General features: G+C 33.3%; 2 protein-coding genes across 5 annotated transcripts; one reads left to right on the forward strand and one right to left on the reverse strand.

Moving 5' to 3' along the window:
• Window positions 1–5,899: 5,899 nt before the first annotated feature.
• On the forward strand, window positions 5,900–7,655 carry LOC120067094 (uncharacterized). Its single transcript, XM_039018496.2, has 3 exons — window positions 5,900–6,265; window positions 6,653–6,782; window positions 6,956–7,655. Exons 1-3 carry the CDS (start codon window positions 6,109–6,111, stop codon window positions 7,467–7,469), a joined length of 801 nt encoding a protein of 266 aa, XP_038874424.1. The 5' UTR covers window positions 5,900–6,108; the 3' UTR covers window positions 7,470–7,655.
• A 1,433-nt stretch (window positions 7,656–9,088) lies between these two features.
• Window positions 9,089–19,620, reverse strand: LOC120067093 (P-loop containing nucleoside triphosphate hydrolases superfamily protein). Of its 4 annotated transcripts, none has more exons than XM_039018494.2 (16): window positions 19,448–19,620; window positions 19,020–19,374; window positions 18,279–18,701; window positions 15,113–15,285; window positions 14,839–15,033; window positions 14,129–14,305; window positions 13,293–13,678; window positions 12,346–12,526; window positions 11,564–11,686; window positions 11,374–11,490; window positions 11,037–11,141; window positions 10,689–10,829; window positions 10,520–10,585; window positions 9,845–10,000; window positions 9,641–9,722; window positions 9,089–9,488 (listed from the first exon to the last, which is right to left on the reverse strand). In XM_039018494.2, exons 2-16 carry the CDS (start codon window positions 19,186–19,188, stop codon window positions 9,436–9,438), a joined length of 2,547 nt encoding a protein of 848 aa, XP_038874422.1. In that variant the 5' UTR covers window positions 19,189–19,374; window positions 19,448–19,620; the 3' UTR covers window positions 9,089–9,435. The 4 variants fall into 4 exon arrangements, with proteins under 4 accessions (XP_038874422.1, XP_090164596.1, XP_038874423.1 ...); XM_090308470.1 differs by having other exon boundaries at window positions 13,506–13,678; window positions 19,448–19,619; XM_039018495.2 differs by having other exon boundaries at window positions 13,506–13,678; window positions 19,020–19,620.
• Between the last annotated feature and the right edge of the window lie 2,804 nt (window positions 19,621–22,424).

Consider the following 22,424-nt stretch of genomic DNA (forward strand, 5'->3'; position numbering starts at 1 on the left):
TTTGATAGAAGATTATGGGTGGACAAATTCATACAACTATGGTCGGATGAGTTTGCTTTTGCTTGTGTTTGGGCATGGACTATTTGAGGGTTCGATAAGTTTTACAATCATGAGTCTCTTCCTTTCGTTGCATTTTGATATGAGTGGATTATTGATTATCTATGTGTTCACTCTGGTTCAATTACAATAAGTTATGATTATGTTAGTTCTAGGACTTTGTTGTTAAGTCCGTTCGGTACATCGGACTTCATCGCTCATGTATATGGATATGCATCCTATTGAAAAGGGGTGGGTGTTGGGTTTGTGGTAATTCTACTTGATGTGAGTCAATGAAGGTGAAGGCAACTCCCTATGGTTATATGGAGCCTTTTTTGTCCCTTATTTGTACGAAAGTCATGACTATTTTGGAGAGAATAATGATTATAGATCAAAATAAATCAAAATAAAAAATATAGATACTAAAATAATATTTAAACCATTTAAAATTTATTATGTTTTAATTGCATTATAGTTGAAGGTTGAAATTATCATATAATTTGTAAATTACTAATAACTAAAACAAAAGGCTATTTTCCTTCAATTACAAACTAGGTCAAAGAAATCATCTTAGTTAATAAATATATAAAAATATATATATGGAAGACTAGATGCAATGTTTTCTGATGATATTTTTCATAACTTTTAACCCTCCTTGACAGCAATGGTCAACTCCATTAGAAAAGTCTCCCAATAATGTCCAATTGGGCCACCCCATGTGATTTATGTTATAAACCTAACTTTAAATATTAATTAAATTTAATACACACTAATTGGTTCTTAATTATCAAAAGTGCTTTGATAGTAACATATATACCTTATTTTCCAATTTCAACATTAATACTTTCATCACAAGTGTGTAAAAATCTTCAAAATCTTCATGGATTACCACTTACAACTAAACAAAAAATTTATCTTCACCCATTAGCTTAAATTTTTTGGTCAATCAGTAATTTAAGATGATATCAGAGTCGGTAGTCCAGAGAGGTCTGTAATATATAATTAAATTTACTTACCTTTATCCACCAACTTAAGTTTTTGAGTCAATCGATGATTTAAGAAAAATCAATTTATACTTTTCAAAGTTCAGGATTGTATCAATCAAAATGGTAAAATATCAATTTAAACTCTAGAACTTTCATAAGTAAGTTAATTTAGACTATATGTCAATGATTTATAGTTATTTTTGCTTACTTTCATTTAAAATCAGCTTAAAATTGTCTAAATAAATAAATTAATTATATCCCGAAATTCTACCCCAATGCCAATAAAATTATCAAATAAATTTATGTAGGTACATTTAATGGAATGTTATGTACATGTAATAATTATATATTAATGATTTTAAAATACAATCCTAATAGAAAGATTTAAATTGATGGTAATCTCTCCTTCTCTTTAGATTTTTTTTTTTTTTTAATTAACATGATTGACGTAAAATCTTTCTTTGAGGTTGGAGGTTGAAAGTTTGATCATGTTCCTTTACCTTTAAGTCAATATATATAATACCTAAAAACAACCGAATACAGCTGATAACTCTTTTATTTTACTTAAATAAAAGAGTTGTTACAATATTTTACTTTTAGATCAAACTTTTAATTTTATAAGTATAATAAATAATATATCTTAACAATTTAAAATCATTTTTAAATAGTCAAACCGAATATAATTCAATAGTAATTGATATATTATTTATCATGAAATCGAAGACTCAAATGTCAATTTTTCTCTTCGTTATACTTAAAAGAAAAAAATCATTTTCAAATAGTATCAATGTTTCATTTTTATAAAAACTCCACTTCTTTAACTTAATTTACAAAAACTTCATCTCAATTTTTCTTCTTCTTTTTTTTTTTTTTTAGTTTTAAAAGTTTCAATTTAGTCTCATTTAAATGTATCACTTTTAATTTTGTTTAACAATTACAAATCATTTTTAACCTTCTTTTTTAAAAAATGTGTTCTTGACTCATTCTTTTTTAATTTCTCTACTTTTAATTTACACAATCTCAAAACCCTATATATATTACAATCATTTAACATAGACAATCAAATAGAATATGCTAACTCATAGTCAAATAATGATCAATATAGTAACCACACAAATATAATTAGTAAGATTCTACCAAACTATGTAAATTAAATTGAAATTAAACAAATATTTTTAGTATATGATTGTTGATATAGAAACCCATTAAATCCCAAAGAACATCATATCCATTAAACAGAAAAGAGATTCTTTTTATTTTATATACTAAAATTTAAGGTTGATTTAACCCCACAATATCTCATAATTTCAATCCTAATCAGAAACTCTAGAAAGACACAATTTAATACAAAGTTTTTTTATGTAATAAAATATGATCAAAAGAATTCTAGGACATCTTTTTAATTAATTATGTAAAACCAATGCTTAGCTGTTAATCAACTTCAAACTTTTGCTAAGTTCTTTTATATTAATTTTTTAGAGCAAATCCTTTTGTTCTTCCTTGTCCGTACTAAAAGGTTGATCATTAATATCCTTCTATGGAAAGATATAATATATATTTTTAATTCTTTTTCAGGCAATATCTTTGTAATTTTGTTAAAAGAGATTATGATGGTCAATTGCAATAAGTTTATTGTTCTAGATAGCTATCAATCCTAACATTACTCTAAAGATAAAGTTCTAATTACCATCTTAAAAGTCAATGAATTGATCGCTACCCTTATAATTATTAACTCGAAAAAGTAAACATAAGCATAATTTAGAGGGTGATATAACATGTATTTTATCTCTTTTTGAGGTTGAAAGTATAAATCTTCATTCTACGTCACTGTCCTAAAAAAAACGGGTAGATTTTTTCAACTCGTCTAACAAGTGAACGACTAACTCAACAACTTAAAATTAGCTTAGTAACCAACCCGGGTTAGTAACTCAACATCTATAATTAATTTATGTTTATTTTGACAAAGATTCTTTTTTTTTTTAAGTTCATACATATTAACGAAATTTATATACTCCATATACCCTTTTTTAATATAGATCTTCAAAAAGTGTTTGTAAATGAAGCATAATATTATCAAATGGATCTTAGATATACTGTATTTTATTTAATTAATTAATTTAACATTAATGTTAATGGAGGAGATCTAGGGCACATGAATATTAAAATAGATATGGTTGGTGAAATTCCATATAGTAATGATTTTATGCATAACACGTTTGCTAGAAGACGATCTTTAAGCAACTCCAAGGTAATCTCTTGGAATATTATTAAATTTCTTTTCTTTTAATTAATTTTTTAATGAAATGTAACCTTTTTTTTATTCAAAGCTAGAGATCCCTTGAAGAGTAGGAACTTGATTTTGGTGTGAGATATTTTTAGAAGTATGTCACAGTAAGAAGTCTAAAAATATCATCAAATAATAAAAATATGTTAAAGTTAATGCATAAAAAATATTTTAATGAATTAGAATCTCTCGAGAGAAAGAATCAATGAAGTAGAGTCGTTTGGACCTTCTCACTTTCGATTTGTCTTTTTCAATACAAATCTATAAAACAAGAGAATAACAAAGCGAGTAATATGGTTTTTAAATAAGAATAACAAAAAAATAGTATACTACATCTATAACAGTTCATTTTCAAATTTAGAAAAGGGAAAAACATCAAAATTTTAATTTTTTTTTTAAATATATTGTTCTATGTAAAAAAGACAAAAAAATAAATAAATAAATGAAAACTATTTACACAAAATTATAAAATTTTAATCTTTATAGAGGCTAATAGAAGTATATCAGTGTCTACTAATTTCTATCATTTATAGAAACTGAAATCTATCAGTATATATCAATTTTTTTTTTTGTTATTTTTATAAATAATTTGACGTTTTTTCTATCTACCAAAATTTTTCCAGAAAAATCGACCCAAAACATTCCCTCTCACACTGAGAAATGAGAAATAAGAAAGAGCCATGTGTGCAAGTGACTTCATTTTAATGTCTCAAAATGGTATAAAAATATTCTATTTAAAAGAGTATATAATGGATATTGCACATGTCATCTCTTCTTAAGCAAACAGGTGGCAAAATCCCATTGGATATGCAGTAATTTTCATATTAAAAAGGTCATCCACTCACATATTTTTTTTAATTACTAAAACGTATTTTTTTTAATCAAGGAGAAGGGTTTACGTGGCCCTAAGATTTTTTTTCCCATTATTTTAAAAATCGTTTATTTTAATTTTTGATTATTATAAGTATTATTATTGGAGTTTTCATGTCACCTAATGCCTTGGCATCGCCGAGGTTTGTCCTTTCCTTTTGTGTATTTAGTCATCAATTCCCCTATCTATTCTTGAGATAACTTATGAGACGCCTCAAGCAAATGCGAAAAATAGCATTCCAGAACGAGATATTAAATTTTCAAAAAATAGCTATAAATTTAACCATATAAGGTTGGTAATTAGTATAACTTAAAGTTATCATACTAAGCCGATAAAAGATGAAACGATAGATCTAGACCAAGAGAAGAGTTCTTTATGTGAAAATAGAGTACGAATTGTAATCCATATTAATGGATTTTCATGGTTGACTTAACTTTTAAAATAAATAAAACTATTCTTCTTTATCGTAAACTTATGGATAACTCTCTCTACGTGTATAAAGAAATGGCATTATTTTTGCATCATTTAGATTTATGAATGATATGTTTTTTGTACTTAATGATACTTCTTACTATGCCAAGTAAAGTTTAAAATGTCGATATCAACAAAAACATCAAAATATTAATTTTACAAAAAATTATATAGAAAAATCGATAAAATTTTAATTTTGATGGATATTTTTGAAAAAAAAAATCAAAAACTAAATTTAAGTTAATAAAACCTCATTTGGTAACCATTTCATTTTTTGTTTTTGTTTTTTAAAATTAAGCCTACTTCATCCACATTTCTTATAATAATTTGTATCTTTCTTAACTACAATGGTTGAATTCTTGGTCAAATTCTAGGAAAAAAAATTACTTTTTAAAAGCTATTTTTTTAGTACTCAAAATTTGGTTTGATTTTTTAAATTAGATTACAAAAAAAGAAATTTAGAGATGAAAACAATTTCCATAAGGTTAATTTTCAAAACCAAAATGGTTACCAAACGAAGTCTAAATAAATACTTTATTATTTTTAAACAAGTTATCGTATCTGTTATAAATATTACATATACACCAGTGATATTTTGTTGTTTAATTATTATATTTCGTGTATTTTTCTACGATATAATGAAAATATCGATTCATCCCTCATGTCGGATATCAAACCCATGAAAATGTGAAAATATAGATAAAAATATCGACAATCTCAATTCCTAAAATTGATTTTTGGCCCAAAGAAAACCTGTTTTTGGTACAGTTTGTCAAGCAATACCTGAGAAACAAAAGTATACTTATAGTTTGTCAGACTTAAAATTTTAATAAACATAAGCTTGTACTATCGAACTAGAGATCAAAGGTTCATTCTTTCCGCTCACGTTAAAAAGAACACTTATAAATTCTACTTGAGCCAAAGGTTGATCTGAAAACAACCTACACCGAACCATTTTCTCATATTGAAAAATCCTACTGAGTTTTCCTAATAAAGATTTTGCAATCTGTCTATTCAAAAGGCCAAAGAACCCTTTTCTAGTTAAAAATTGGGAGAGAATCTACATATAATCTGGACCACTACAAGCTCATCACTTTATAATATTTTTCTAAAAGCATAATGGAAAACTAGTTAAAATAATCAAATGGGTCATTTTAATATTATGAAGAATAAGATTAGACAGTCCCAAAAAGGAGTTCCAAAAAAAGGGAAAAGAGCAATACATAATAAAATATTGACAAGGACATACATGCCATTTTATAATCTTCATTCAAAGATTATGATGATCACTATAACTTGAACAGTAGAAAGGATCAGAAAAACTCTCAAATGATGAGTGACTATATAAATATGGAGCAAACATTAACCCAATATGCCATAGAAATCTGGAAGAGAGAGAGAACATCTAAGATTCTTTGCATAATATTTCGAAGCATAAAATTAGAAAAAGGCAGACCTGGATGATGATGATGATGATGGGAGACCATTTTGGTTGGGCCAAAGTAGCGGCAGAAGGATGGAGGAAAGGGCCTTGGACAGCTGAAGAAGATAGGCTGCTTGTTGAATATGTGAGAGTTCATGGTGAAGGAAGGTGGAACTCTGTGGCTCACCTTGCAGGTAAACAGGCCCTTTTTTGTCTTAGATTCAGTCACTGAAATCAAGCCGACTTATTGAAACATTGAGTACGTTAACATACATTCCTCCCAAAGTTTCTAGTTATCGTTCTATTCGAGTATGGGAATTCTGTTTGCTCACATTAAATTGAGTATCTGTTGTCCCTCTCTTTCCCTACACTTCTCTTTGGAATTTTTTCTTGATTTGGATTGTCATTTCTGTCTATTCGCCTTACAATTGAGTATCCGTTCTCCCCTCCTCCATCCTTCCTACGCTCTCCTTCTTTGGCATTTTCCTAGATTTTGGTCCTCATTTGTCTCTTTTTCATTCATTTTCTTAAGCTTGTAAGCCAAACTACCTCTCTCTTATAAGTTCTTTTGGTGCAATCAGGATTGAGAAGGAATGGGAAGAGTTGTAGGTTGCGATGGGTAAACTACCTGAGGCCAGACCTAAAGAGAGGGCAGATAACCCCACATGAAGAGAGCATAATTCTAGAGCTTCATGCTAGATGGGGGAACAGGTAACCCTCTTTTTCTTTTTCCTCGTGTTAAAGATGCAACCAAAGTTTAACAAAAAGAGTCGGGTACGATTTCTTACCAAAAACAGAAAATAGGAAAACAAGAACTTTTGGGTAGCTTCTGTAAAGTATGAACAGCTAAAAAGAAATAAACATTTTATTTGTAAATACTTCAGGTGGTCTACCATTGCTAGAAGTTTGCCAGGAAGAACAGATAACGAAATCAAGAACTATTGGAGGACCCATTTCAAGAAAAAGGCAAAAGTAACTTCCAACTGCAATGAAAAGCCTAACACTCAGTTCCTAAGAAAGCATCAATATCATCAACAGCAGCAACAACAACAACAATATTGGGAGCTCCTACGACAACAACAACATGGAGAACTCCTAAGACAGCAGCAACAACTGAACCAACAACCTGATATGAAGGCTGAACCTATAAACAGTTCTCAGCCTCAAATAAGACAAGAATCTTGTACTGGTATGATCAGTAACTTCAATCCCCAAATAACTGATGATCATGACCAGCCAGGAGGCCTCTTGTTGTCTCTGCCCGAGGCAATTTCCATGGAGGACCATCAATTATGGGATGGATTGCTGTGGAATTTTGAGGATTTTCATGGAAATCTCACACCAAATTCTGCATTTGGCAAAGCTAATGTGCACAACCTAGTCACACCCTTTTGTTGAATTTTTTGGTAGAGATAATTACGTTAACTTTGTGGAGTCTTCACCGTAAAAGTATTGGAGAGTAATCCAAATCTTACCTTAAAACTTTATTTTGTGAACTTTTATATGCAAATACATGACAAGTTTAGTTATACTTATGATGTATGTTTCTGGGTAATAAATAGGGGAATTGGTTTTTAACTATCATCCAAGAGTTCATTTCAGACATTCTTTTCTAGAAGTTCTTTCTTTTTATTTTTTGAACAATGTATTGAGTAGAGAGACTTTTTTTTCTTCTTTTTATGAGAAATCTGTTGTGTGTGTGTATATATATAAAAGAGTAAACGTCCAAGGGCCAGGGGAAGAGCAAGCCCTCTCCCAAGGAAGCTACTTACAAGAACTGTTCCAATCAAGAAGGATCAAGGAGAGAGGGTAAATACAATAGAATTTACTGTAGCTATGACACCACTCATGCATTTAGCTGAACAGAAGCCAAAAAGTAGAGAAAACAGATGAAATATTAACCAACTAGATTTTTTTTTTTTTTATATCCGTGAGTATCCGGTCTAGCTTACGTCTCGACTAGTCTCACGGGACAACCCGCCTAACCCTACAACATTTGGATGTCAAGGAAACTCGTAGAATATTAAATCATCACCATGCTAATCAACCAACTTCTATTGTTCGATCACATGCACTGTGTCCAACATATTAGGAAAAGGCTGACTCTTTTAACTGTTCATCAAAATCTCGAATTTGATATAGTGCTCCACGAAGTCATCCTAACAGTATCTCTAATTTGATCAGGATGGAAGCAAAGAAAGAATTTTTTTTTTTCATATGCCTCATCTAAAAACTAGTACCAAGTTGTCCGACAACTTGAGGATACATAAAAGTAATGTCTTCAATGGAAACTTAGAAATAATGGTACTTTTACACCCACTTATTATTAGTTTATGTTATTGCTGTTTGTCATTTTAATGTTTGTCTTTCTATTCCTTATCCTCAGCACAAACAAATGATGTCTTGTTTTACATTTATAGTTTAGTAAGATAACCATAGTTTAAGATAAGTGATAGATTATCTGTAGTCTCGTGATTTCATTTTTATATTGATTTCTTTCTCTTTTCCAAAGTTTGGACAATTTGTATAATATATGCTATAAAATTCTCAATTTTCACCCAATAATACAAGATTTTAAAATACCTTTTTACCTCCATTTGTATAAAGACGACTATTTTTGTGGTTTTGATTCTTCGAATCATGTTTAATACTTTTTTGGCAGCGTTCAATAATTCTCATTTCTGAATTTTAACAGTTGAATGTTTTGTTGGTTGATTTTTGTGTGATTTGTTATTTAATTCACATGCAATATTTGAAATTCATTGTAAAAGGGGTATCAATCTCACCACTTATTCAAGTATGGGTAAAAATGATTTTTTTCCCAAAATTATATATATATATATAAAAAGAAGAAGAAGAAGAAGAAGATATGCTTGAAGTATACTCGCAATCGAACTTTTTAATTTCTGCTGACTATGCAAATTTATTAAATTTGACCTAAATAGACACAAGAAATCAGACTTCCATTCTCCATCCTTGAGATGTTTTAGAAGACTTCAAATTTGCCAATATTTGCATTGGTATCTCAAAAGTATTACTCATTTAGAAAACAATTGCTAAGGCAACAATATCCAAACCCCATCAAAGGCAGGATCAAAATCTGCCTCAAATGTCACTTAAAAACTATGCCTTTAACATTCCAACAGTTTTCCATCTACACAAAATTGGTATAAAATTATAGCCAATCTACCCATCTCTGCTGAAAATTATGATTTCCCCCCTATAGGTACCAAAATCGGCAATTTTTGTTCAAAATTTAACCCAAAAAATTAGACCTAATAACTCAAACTAACACAAGAACATCGTATCATTGTTCATTAGTTCTATAAACTTTAATGCACAGTTTACCAGAAGGATCAATTTTCTAAATCTTGCCTTTCATTTGTTTCCGTTTATTTCTCCGCTGATCACGCAAGCCTGCAAGAAAAGAATTGCAAAATGAAGTATCTGAGAGCAGATTTGTCAACATTCTACAAATTCTTTAGAACTGAAAATATAAAGATGACAATTTGAAAACCACCAAGGGGTGGTCCCAAAGAGTCCATTCAATAGAGATTTTAGTAGTTTACGTTTTTTCTCCTCTTTTTTCTTTCTCCTAAGGTTCTCCATTTTCCTCCGTTTTTCAGCCATCTCTTTTGCATCCATATGTACCTATCAAAGGACACAGAGTTGAAATTTCGACTTAATAGATGATTCAATAACCCTACCAACCACGTAGACTAAAGAAAAATGATTTTCTAGGAAATGCATTTCAACTAGAAAGTGTTTGATACCCGTTGACCACCAGTTCGAAGTGCTTGAAGTGGCTCTGTAAGATCTTGACCAAAAGCAGCCAACTTCCTCCTTTTGTCATCTTCCATATTCTGAACAGATGTGTTCTGCTTGGCCAGTTCTTCAAATTGATGTTGCAGAAGAGGTGAAACCCCAGCCTGACAAGCAAGGAAGGAACCACAGTCATTGTGTAATTTACTACAAAAAGTTGTTAGAAAACAAATGCAGTTAATCAATAGCTGAAAACCAGAAATTATTCAAATCCGTGCACCCATTGACTGGTAAAACGGTACATTAGTACGGATAAAAAAAAAAGGATATTTCAACCAACAAAATCAGGGTAATCCATGATCAAAATATTTTATGATAAGTTGTTCGTATAGCAAAGATAGTGGTTATTTTCTTTCTCCCACTTCCTTTATTTACTTAGAGGAACTTTTCCTCTAGATGCAAAGTATCTTATCATATTACAACATTTCACAAAAAGATAATCCCTTTAATTTTTTTTGTAAGAAACAATTTCATTGATGAATGAAATATTCAAAGAAATCCAAAGCTACAAAAAGGCCCATTGAAGGGTATACAAAAGATGTTTCCTTAATCCAATAAAAATAAAAAGGGGGGAAAAGGGAGAAAACTTAAGGACTGAACTTTTAACAATATTAGTAGATACTTACACCAGCCAAATATCGATGTGAAAATGATTTTGGTTGCAAAGGGTGGGAAAGAAGCTTCTCGAGCTCCTGCAATTAGTGATAAGTATTAAAAGGAAGATATTACCTGTGGGATTTAACATAGCCACCATATTACCTAATTTAAAGTAAAATTACCCATTGTGGGTAGTACCTGTTGCAATTTCTTTAAATGAATGGAGCCAACTTTCTTCTGCTTATAATTGTTTAATCTCTCCTCTTCACTGTCATCGTTGTCCAGAACTAATTCCACTAGCTCTGCATTCCGCTCAAACCAGGTTTTACTTGCCTTCTCCTAGAAATCAGCAACATAGCTTTAAACTCATAACAACCAAAAAAGTAAGTGAAGATGAGTAATATTAGGATTAGAACTAAGCACAAACAGATCACAGCCAATTAGCATTAGCACAAAAAGGAACAAGCTGAATGAAATTAGGAAATGCTAGGATGCAAATTTCCATATGTAAGCAATAAATAGGCATGGAATTATGCCTATATTTACCTGGGACTCCTTCCGCAGAATCTTGTCGATCTGGCGTGCAAGTGACAAACGTTTTAGAACCTCTGGCATGTATGAATTATCAACAGGAAACCGCTGGAAGCTTTCCTAATGGAACAAAAGCAAATGAAGCATGTATGAGGAGGATTGCTCAAAAGACATTACAGCTATTGTTGATATATCCAAAAAGGCTACAAAAAGTTAAAGAGCCTCATACTGGCAACTACTATTTTCTTAGAACTCGAGTCAGACAGAGAAAGGCAAGAAAAGAGAGAACAGTCTGCGAAATAATCATGGTAATGTTTGTAGGAACAATAAAAAATCATTATAGAACTGCTACCTTAGAGAATGATTTGCACAGTGATGCAAATTTGGAAGTTTCATTGGCTGAGACCAATGCGATACTGCATCCATCAGCAGAAGCTCTGGCTGTTCTTCCACTTCTATGAACATAAACCTATTTCCAAATTAAACATTTAGTAACGCTTGTACAGAAAAAGTTCAAACAAGGCAACTTGTGTCTTGCTAACCTCAGCTGAATGTGGTAGTTGATAGTGGACAACAGTTCGAACACCAGGAATATCAAGGCCTCGAGCCGCAACATCAGTGGCAATCAGTATCCCATTATGATTTCCACGGAAACGGTCAATTGCCTGGTATAAACAAAAACAGAAAGTCTCTGAGGTTGTAGCTATGATGATGCACCAATGTTGTATCAAATTTCTTCTTTTATTTTGCCTTAGCATCAATTTCCTTAAAAAAGGAAAACTAAGGCAGTTTGGTTCAATGCTATTAGAGCTACATACTAAAATGTCTTGGTTGAAGTAAATAAAAGAATTGGCAGGCTCTCATGTTGTAATCTTTTCGGGAAGGGGCTTCCTTGTCCCCGGCCCTTAGGTTGTTCTCTTTCTTCTTTTTTGAATATATCCTTTTTGATGTGTCTTATAAAAAAAGAATAAATAAATAAATAATCCAGAGGTTTATAGGGTGGTACAAGGGGAAATCCACTCCAAGATAATATTTTTTTTAGATCTTCCATTCAGAGCTATTGTTCCTCCACTGACTTCCGTCATAATACTCTTTTTTTTCTTTTAATCATTCCAATTAGTTTTTTTTTTTTTTTTCCTTTTATAGTTCCCAGGGAATTGCTATGGTAAATTTCACTAGGCCGCACTTATTCCTTTTAAAAATAATAATAATAAATGAAATGATAGAAAGAAATTTTCATAGTATGAATTCTTGTCCAACTCAACACCCCCACATATGAAAAAACTGTATGACAGAGTACAAGGTGTCTAAATAGTAAGCTAACCTTCAAGCGTGCCCGTTGCTGCCTTTGAGCATGAAGAGTCAAGACGTTAACACCAACAATGGATAATAAAGCAGCAATATGCCGTAATGCAGCAATGGATGTACAGAACACAATAGTGCGGCCTTGTCCATAAACAGACAGAATGTAATACAAATAAGCATCTTTGTCTTCTTCCCTGCATCTGCAAGTACGTCATGATTCAGTAACGATTCAACCCCACTGGAGAAGGATTACTCAATGCAAAGAAACTCAAAATGACAAGCAGAACCATCACCGATGGTATGACATACCAAAAGCATCATATAAGCGTTAGCACAAAAAAGCGTCCAATTAATGATATTATGATGTGCTAACAAAATTTGGAAGCAAGGACGCCAAGGACTCATGCAGCTGATTGTAGCTTGTGGACAAAATGGGTATAAGAGATAGATGTCAATTACTAGGAAAGCTGTGCTATACACTACTCAGTACTAGCTAAAAGATAAAAACCAAGTCATGTAGATCATAATGCAATAAGGCTACAATAAGATGTATAAACATGTACTTCAGCTGGAAATCGATGTTGTTAAAAAGATTAGAAATGAGGAAAATTTTGAGCCTCCCTGCTACAAAAAGATGTAAATGGGATTGGCCTTCCTCAATCACAAAACATCATTTATAGGGTCAATATATTAACATATGTTCAATTGGGGAACATTTTGAATCTTCCTTGTGCAAGTATATGATACAAATGGAATATCCAATAGAAATAACAGAAGAGTTACCTTTTTTATGTCTTTGCTGTTTTGAATTTTTCTTTTTCTTTTTCTCTCCCTATGGGAGTTTTTTTTCCCTAAACGTTCACTCATTTTTGTTATAATAATGAGAAGTTGTTTCTGGTTTAAATAATAATAATATGAACAAAAGAAATACAAAAAATGCTAGATATCAGACAAAAAGATACATACTCTATAAATGATTCTTCAAGATTATTTGCCAAAACTGATGTGTTTGTCAGATTTATAATAGCAACATTAGGTCTTATCCCAGCTCTCTCAGATAGAGCCTCTATAGAATTAAAACCATCAATCCCCGATTGATTAGGTCTCAATGATCCACGCTTTAGTTTCTTACGGAAATCAGAAGATAGTGACAATGTAGCAGAAAACACAAGTGTTTGCCTTTTCTTTCTTTGAGAACTTGGAGTGGTCAAAGAGTTTTCTGCATTTTGTAAATTTTCTGCAGAACCATTGGTCACAGGAAGCATATCTATAATGGACTGCAACTCACGAAAGTGTCCATTTTCTATCATCCTATCAGCCTCATCCAGCACAAAGAAAGACAACGTCTGCAACTGAAACAGAAAAGTTGAAGAGCGTCAACATTACCATCCCATTTATCACAGGAAAAGAACAAAGTTGTTGGTATTTAAATATCACCCAGAATAGAATCTGGTGACTGAGCAGTTTTACAACTATGCCTACCCCCTACTTTACAAGGTATTTCCAAAGTGCTTAAGAAAAGTTTCGTGCTCAACATATTAAAGACTAATGGAGAAAAGGAAATAATTGAGATAATTTCACAGGAAAAGAAAATCATACGAAAAAAATAAACCACAACATTTGAAAGTAAAGCAAAGTGTTGATGAAGGATGTTTGCAAAACAAGTATCCTGATTAATGAGCTTAAATAATATATGGTGGCCTCAAAATGGTTAGGAGGAATAGAAAATTAGACTTCTTAATTTTTATTAGTGGAGAATGAAGACATGGACAAGTTTAATCAAAATATCATGAAGCACTCACCTCAACCAGATGCTTTTCTCCTCCTGACATAAGTTCCCACAACCGCCCTGGAGTTCCAACTACAACCTCTGGCCTCATCCTTAAAAGCCTTTCCTGCTTTTCAGTGGACATCCCACCAACAATTGGAACCACCCTGATATCTGTACCTACTGCGACTGCCTTGAGATGATCAGTAACCTGATAGTGAAAGACCAAAGAGAGGAAGTTAAACCCCACATTCAACACATACAAAAATCCAAATAAAACAAGTTGAACTAACAATTTGTTTGTGTTTTTTCATTATGGATCTGTGAACTTAAAATTGATACTACAAACACCAAAATAAAATAGAATTAGATCTTAACGTAAAAGGAACTTAAGTAGGTAGTTTTTTCTTTCTAATAAGAAACAAACTAATCAGTGATGAAAAAATAGAAAGGAACAAAAGTGAAAGAAGAATACAAATAAGAAACAGACCAAGAACAGGATATGAAGCCATCCCAATTAATACAAATATCATTGCAAGAAGAACTGATAAACAAACAAAAACGAGAATGGCATTGTGAGACCTTGAACATCAGGTAGGAAAGTTTCTTAAACTCTAATTGCCAACACTAATATTTCTTATCCTAATATCACCGATCCTAGCATGTTTTGTCTCCTGCATGCTCCTCTATAAACATATTTGTTTAGGCCTCTAGCCATGTGTGAGTATCAAATAAAGAAATCACCTGAAGAGCAAGTTCTCTAGTAGGAGTAATAATTAGAGCCCGTAGAAGACTTCTGGGAGCATATCTTTTTGCATCTACTCCTTTTTCTTCAGACATCTTTCCAGATTTCTCTCGTTCGTCCAAGAAACGTTGTAGGATTGGCAATCCAAAAGCTAGTGTTTTTCCAGATCCTGTCTCAGCAGCACCAACAACATCCTGTCACATAAGCAAAATTCAATGGCAGGCAAAATATGATCCATTTTCCACCCTTGCAACGAAAGAAAGACAAGCTAACCTTCCCCTGGTAAGCAGCAGCTGGAATACAAGCTTTCTGGATTGCTGTCGGTTCCTTAAACCCAAGTTTGTAGATCGATTTCATAAGCAAAGGATGGAGTCTCAACTCATTCCATGCATAATATTCAGTTTCATCAACTGCATACTTTTCAACTTCATCCCTGATTTCTTTATCTAAATGAAAATCAAATTATGTCATGTGAAATATGTCAAATTATGTCATGTGTAATATGTCAATATATGCAAATCAAACTATATTATGCCAAGAAACGTCAAGAGAGATTGATCCATGGGCATCTTTTTTTGAAGCTTACCCATAGTGTTGAGGCAAGTATGGTTTTTTCTGATCTGTGAGTGTTCGGATCACTTTACGTGCACCTCGACTAATCTCACGAGACAACTCACCTGACCCTACAACATTTGAGTGTCAAGGAAACTCGTAGGATATTAAATCCTCGGTAGGTACCACCATGAATCGAACCCATGATTGACGCAAGTATGGATTAAGTCCCAAAAAGGAATTTCATCCTCTTAGAGCAAGGGTGCTTCCATAACTTTTTGTATAGGCTCTTCAAAGTCATGGGATGAACAGATAAGAGGTGGGAAATCAACAACTTTATGGAGAAGATGACGCTATTGTCAAGCTTCCATGCTTCCAAATCCAATTATCAGATCAGTGAGGGAGCTAAATACTAAAGATAAGTTGCAGAAAGGAGGCTCATCTAACAATTTCATCATCTTTAGATTCCTTCATAAGTCAACGCCCAGCAGTCTTTCCCACTGTTCAACACTATGCTGACGGATGTAACTTTAGATTCTGAATAGCAAAGAGTTTAAGAAAGCTTTGTTTAAGGGGGGCCATTACCGATTCATAGGTCAGTCCAAAAGGTTGTGGAGGTGAAATCCCCAATTATTACACTGAATGTTGCTATAAATGAGGTCCCATTGTTTCTGAATGAAGATCCATGGGCTCTTGGAGGAGACATGATGGTGACTAGATGATTTTAGGTCAAAATAACGATAACCAAATTTAGCATTGATAAGTTTTCTCCAAAGGCCCCTTTTTCCTGTCTAAAGCTCCAAATCCATTCCGCCACTTTTGAGGGAACTTGAAAGAGAGATAGGTAGTAAATAGGTAAATTGGACAGTGTGGCACCCATAAGAAAATCTTGGCTTTCTTAGGAACTGTAAATGTCTAGATTAATCTAGTCAAATCACATTTAAGGTGAGAGGTCTATTTACAACGAGATTGGAAAAGTGGGATTTTAGTGGAAAATGCTCCAAAGGGCTCCTTTAGGGAGGATGAATCGTTAGGAGAGGAATCAATATTGACAAGATTCCATTCATCTTCAAAGATGTGAAGAAGTATGGGTTGGCAAGTGAATAGTGGGATCAGATAGCAAGATGCATGGAATTTCATACTTATAAGCTAGAAGGAGACTAAATGATGTAGCCATGGAAGAGTTTAGAGGTTTAACCAAGAATTGATAAGGGTACACCTAGGCCCAGAAGAAGATAAAAGTTGCAAACATGGACCTTAATGGGAATATATGTGGTGGTTTTGAGGGATTGTCGATTTCCAAGGGATAGATTTGATAGAAGCCAAAATCAAAATCAAAAGCAATAACCAAGATTTCATCCATGCTACCATTCTACTACCCCAATTTATCACTAGAACTGAGCCTTTCACCATCTTCACTGAAAGTTGTAATCTAGTTAGGTCCACCAGAAAACCCACCGAAAAGACCATCACTTCGATTGTCGATGAGCCTAAAAATAGCAAATGGTAAATATATGCATGTGGAAACAGAGATGACTTAACTATTTGGGGAAAGGTCAATTGGCATAATGAATAGGGTGACGACATTGGACACAAAAAATAAGACAAAATTAGACAGGCCCTAAGATTCCTCTAAATCACAATAATAAACAATAAAAGAGTGGCTTACTCTGGAAAATCCTTGGTGAACACAAGATTTCTTCCTCCCTCAAAACCTTAATACTAGTTTAAACTCCTCGCCAAATCAATGGAACATTGGGCAATCCTCCTTAAAGTTGGGCTCCATAAACTCTACATCTAACCAACTGAACCATCACAACCTTCATCTAGGCTTCTAATAGAGACAATTATGTATTTAGTCCATACATATACCACACCCCATCCAAGCCGACAAACCCACCTCCCCTCCAATCTCACAAGACTTAAACATCCTTGATGAACTGCCCATAAACCTTAATTTGTTAACCTCGTCAACAACGAACTTGCAAAGTGCCAACTCTGCCACATCGCTAACTGTCCCCATCTTTTGAGAAGACAAATCTACCTCCAAATCATCCCCTATTAAATTCACTATTTTTTAGAGGATGCACGACAGAGATTATATTTTAAAAAATCAAAGCATTTGTTTGGGAACTTAGCCATCGAGCAATTAGTATAATTGATAGAATACAAAATTGAATGCCATACACAGCCTACTCTCCAAGCTCGTGAATTATATGCAGGGAAAATTCAGAAACTCAATGCCAACTTTGTTATCACTGTCTACTTGTGCTATACTGGAATGAAATGCTAAATGTCATTGGCTAGGATACACTGCTACAGGCATGCCTGACAATGTCATGAACTTTCTAGCTCTAATTCTATGGCACATCCTTCCTAAGAAACAAAATCAACTATATGGCTTGATAAGAATAGAATTTTTCTTTGGAACCTTTGGGGAGAAAGGAATAACTGGATTTTCAAATGATAAGTTTATCTTTGTTGATAGTTTGTGGAAATTGAGCTTTGTCTATCGACTGATGTAAGTGCTCCCCTCTTCTAAAGATTAGTCTTTCTACCTTAGTCGCTTATCTAGATCTTTTTTGTAATCTTAATCTACCTATGGAAGTTAGGTTGTTCCCCATCATTTTTGTATTGTTCCCTCCTCCAAAAAAAAAAATGTTCTCATTGGAGTCATTCTCTTCCAAAAAAAGGTCAAATAATCAATGATCAAATTCTAACCTCAAAAACACAAATATGAAATAAATATATTTTTCCTCCCTGAACAATACATAACAACTAAAAAATTCAATGAATAAATAATAATAACAATATTTAATGATCAAATGTTGTACAGAAAACCAAGAATATTATGCCCAACAAAATTTTATATGATAATAATACTAACCAATTCCATGGTTCTTTGTTTCTTTTTCTTTCTTCTGTCGCTTCTTCTCCGTTTCCAAATGATCGTCATCGTCCATTTCATCTCCAATCTCTGTCTCAATCCCATCATTATCACTGCCACCTATATCTTCAGTCACAACTTCCTCGGCCGTTGGGACTTCGTGAATGACCTTCTTCTTTTTCTTCTTTTTCTTCTCCTTTTTCCCTTTTTTGCTAGTTTTCATATTCACATTGTGTCCCACCGCTTCCTTATTGATACTATCATCAGTATCTCGTGATGCATCCCCACAATTATCGACATTTTTTTGCTCACCTTTCCTTGAATTTCCACTGGCGTTTGATATCAACTTGCGTTTCATTGTACCAGGTTCCGGAATCGCCAAGCCATACTCAGCTTCGTCGATCTCCTCAAGCGAAAGAAAACCTATAGTATATTGCAATATTCATAACGATTACTAATCGGTCCAATCGAACATTTAAACCTCAGAAACATCAATTCTCGTTCAGATCAATAAATTTGTGTCACGCCAATAAAAACAAAAAATGCATATCCCAATTATTTCTCAGCACTGCCTATAAAAGAAAAATAAAACTATAAACTGAAGAATAACTTGACAAGATGAACCAACATGTTCAGATCATGAAACAATAAACAAACGATATCAGATACATACATTTGAAGACTGCAGAAAGTAAAAGCCACAAACAGAGCATACAGATGAACGAACAAACAAGTTCAAACCTCCTTCCAGATCATTGGAACCAATGAATGCAGATAAAGTGTCGTCGCTAGGGATTGAGGAGTTCCACGGGAGTGAGTCGAGACGTTCCAATTCTGGGTCTTTCTGGGTTTTCTTTCTCTTTAGCCTTCTCTTTTGAGAAGACGTAGACTGCATTGGTTCTGTGGCCATGGATAGACTATCAAATACAGCCTACCGCAAAAGTTCGGCTGCAAAGCAAATTGTTCAGCAAGCACTTGTTTCTTGGAAAAACAGGGAGACTACAACTGCAAGTATTTATGCGGCTAGAGTTGCCACCAACTAGGATAGCGATTACAAGTCGAGAAAACAACTTCAACCCGCAAATCAGCCGCAAGCCTGCAAGTCTGGGTTAGTAATAGAACATGGAAGATGGGTTTTTAACGAAAATTTAGAAACCCCCGTTTCGAACCCGAGTTTGGAAGGATGTCTAAGTCGTCGAAACGCAACTCCACCTCCGTCCGATAGTTCGCTGTTTGAAGCCCCGACGTCGTGGCCGTCCGATGAAGCCCGCCGTTCAGTTTTCCTTGCTCACGGAGGAGCAGCAGGTCGAGAGGGAAAGGAGAAGTTCGCGAGGGAGAAGGGAATAATTATGGAAAATTTGTACATATAACCCAATTTTTTTTTTGTCTAAAATGTCAAATGACTCATTTTTAAAAAATAATGTTAATCTCTCTTCATATCCTCAATGATATGATAAGGTTTATAAATATGTTCTATTTTCGTGAATTTATCTTTAATGAGTTTACCAACAACTATAGTAGTTGTTTGTCTATGATTGTAATTCATAATTTCAATGGAACATGTGTGTGAACTGCAGTACTTTGTGATCTTGAATATATCAGACTCTTCCATTTTGACTATATGAAAGCTCCACTTACATGTCTTCCCAATACATTTGACAGGATATTTGGTTGACTTCCTAACATTAAATTCAAAATTTTTGTTGATGAGCTGAATAGATAATCTCATTTTCAAGTCCTTTTTGCTCAAAAATAGTCGACCAACTTCAACGTCCTTTGTCCCAGATGAAGAGGTGCAGGCATAATCAACTCTGTCCTATGACTTTAAGACACAGATAGTGAAACCACTGATGCTATTGTAGAACAACGCACATCTCCATGATCACGATCCATTTCATTCAATCATGTTGGTTGCTCATTCACATCCACTGAAGGACCACAATCCATATAATCGAATCTAGATGGTCTCTCATTACCAACAACTGAAGTACCGCCCAATTCTAAATTCAATCTTGTTAGATTAGTGCGGTCGTTGTCTAGTGATAATGTTGATGGTACAGTGTTGGTAAACAATGAAATATCATCCTCTTCCCAACAAAACTGATATGATTCCTCGTATTGTCTGTCCACAGTTGTATCATCATAACTCACATTTCCAAACCTCATTCCAATATTTTTATCCTGATTGGATTTCAACGTTACAGCTAACTAAAGTCTACTAAACTCTTCTCGCAAAAAAAGGAAGCGAACATCATCATCATTCCTTATGTATTGTGAAAGGGCTTCAAATTCAAGCTTATATTTAACTTTCAATATAAGATCAAACTCTGAAGAACTAACATTTGTAACCTTGTAAATGTGAAATTTAAGTTCTTCATACTTCAATGTATGAGGCACAATGATTCCTGTCAACTGTCCCTCAATATATGAACTTTCATTCTCATTCCATTCACCTCCATATCGATCAAACTCAAGCTTATATTTAACTTTCAATATAAGATCAAACTCTGAAGAACTAACATTTGTAACCTTGTAAATGTGAAATTTAAGTTCTTCATACTTCAATGTATGAGGCACAATGATTCCTGTCAACTGTCCCTCAATATATGAACTTTCATTCTCATTCCATTCACCTCCATATCGAATAAGTAGACACTTTTTGTCATCTTACAAAGCAAGAGAACATTTGTCATTGAGTTGTACAAGCAATTGAACTGTAATCTCGCTCTCTCTCAAAATCTCCCATCTCTCGTAATCTTGCTCTCTCTCTTACTCTTACTTTCTCTCTTACTCTTCCTCTTTCTTAGTCTCTCCCAATACAAAATTTCGTAATGCTACATTTTCAGAAATAACACAGCAAAAATAATTAAACAGACTCAAAATAATGAAACACCTTTTTGGAAAACTTGTTCCGCTCTGAAACAGCCTCGTCTTGGAAATCCTCATTCGAAAAATCTTTGTTCAACAAAACACCGTAAAAAACCAGAGAAGTAATCACCTTTGAAATGGAGTTTAGAGTTGAAAGAAATCACCATTGTATTGTGTTTAGGTATTATTGATTTGATTTGAGGCTTCCGTCGTGAAAATTGTCAAATCATTCGTACATTGACGAGTAATCACATCAAACCAGGGAATTTCAAGTGAGAGCGAGAGCGTTTAATCAGACGAGAGGGAGATTTACCTCATGAGGCTAGTGTAAGGGCAATTTACGTAATTTGGTATGGCGATGATGTCAATAGAGGGTCAATTGACTTTATTTTTTAAAAAATGGGTCATTTGACATTTTGGACCCAAGAATTCGGCCATCCGTACAAATTTCCCAATAATTATGAAGGGACCATATGAAAATTAACCCAAGATTCAAAATTTGGGTTCTCCAACTATTTTAGTTGGCCATTATCGGTTCAAAAGTTTCACATTTTATCTCAATATCGAGAAAATTTGACATCAGTCATTCTCGACTCCTTCCACCTAAATTTAGAGGTGTGTTGGGAAGATGCTCAAGGGTTAGTCGAAGCAAATGGAATGCAAGAAGATAGTATTTTTTGTGAAAATAATCCATCAATTTTAGGAAATTTGTATGGAGGGCCCACTCGAAATTTAGTCTCGCTTTTACAAACAAATAAAATTTGACATTTTACTCATGTCATTATGTTGTGAATTTACTACTTTAACCTTTATTTTTTCTTTCTCCTTCCTCCTCTCTTTTGCAGCACTTTTTTCGTTTTTCCTAATTTTCTTCTTCTTCTTTTTTTCGCCGCCCAGTGAGCAATTTTCCTTTGTTTTCTTCTCTGGTGATTTCTATTTATGTTGTCCTCTTTTTTTTTCGTTTTTATCTCTTTATTCTTCATTCTGCAGTTTTTTTCCAAAGAAAAAAGTTGCAGGTGTGTATATGACGAAGAACAAGATGAAGGTGAGAGGAGCGAAGCGGAGAACAAGAGGAAGGAGTGGGAGTAGAGATGTCCACGGGCAGGGGAGAATTTGCGAGGATCGGTTCCCCACGAGGAAAAAATTTCTTACTTATTTTTTGTATAATTTATTTATTTTTAACAACTTTTTAATTTATTTTCATCCAATTAATATTTTATATATTAAAAGAGTTATTTCCAATACATTTTTTATTTAAAAATATATATATATATATAT

Source organism: Benincasa hispida, chromosome 12 (genome assembly GCF_027475165.1).
Source record: "Benincasa hispida cultivar pf3 chromosome 12, pf3_genome.v1.1, whole genome shotgun sequence".
Classification (NCBI taxonomy): Eukaryota; Viridiplantae; Streptophyta; class Magnoliopsida; order Cucurbitales; family Cucurbitaceae; genus Benincasa; species Benincasa hispida.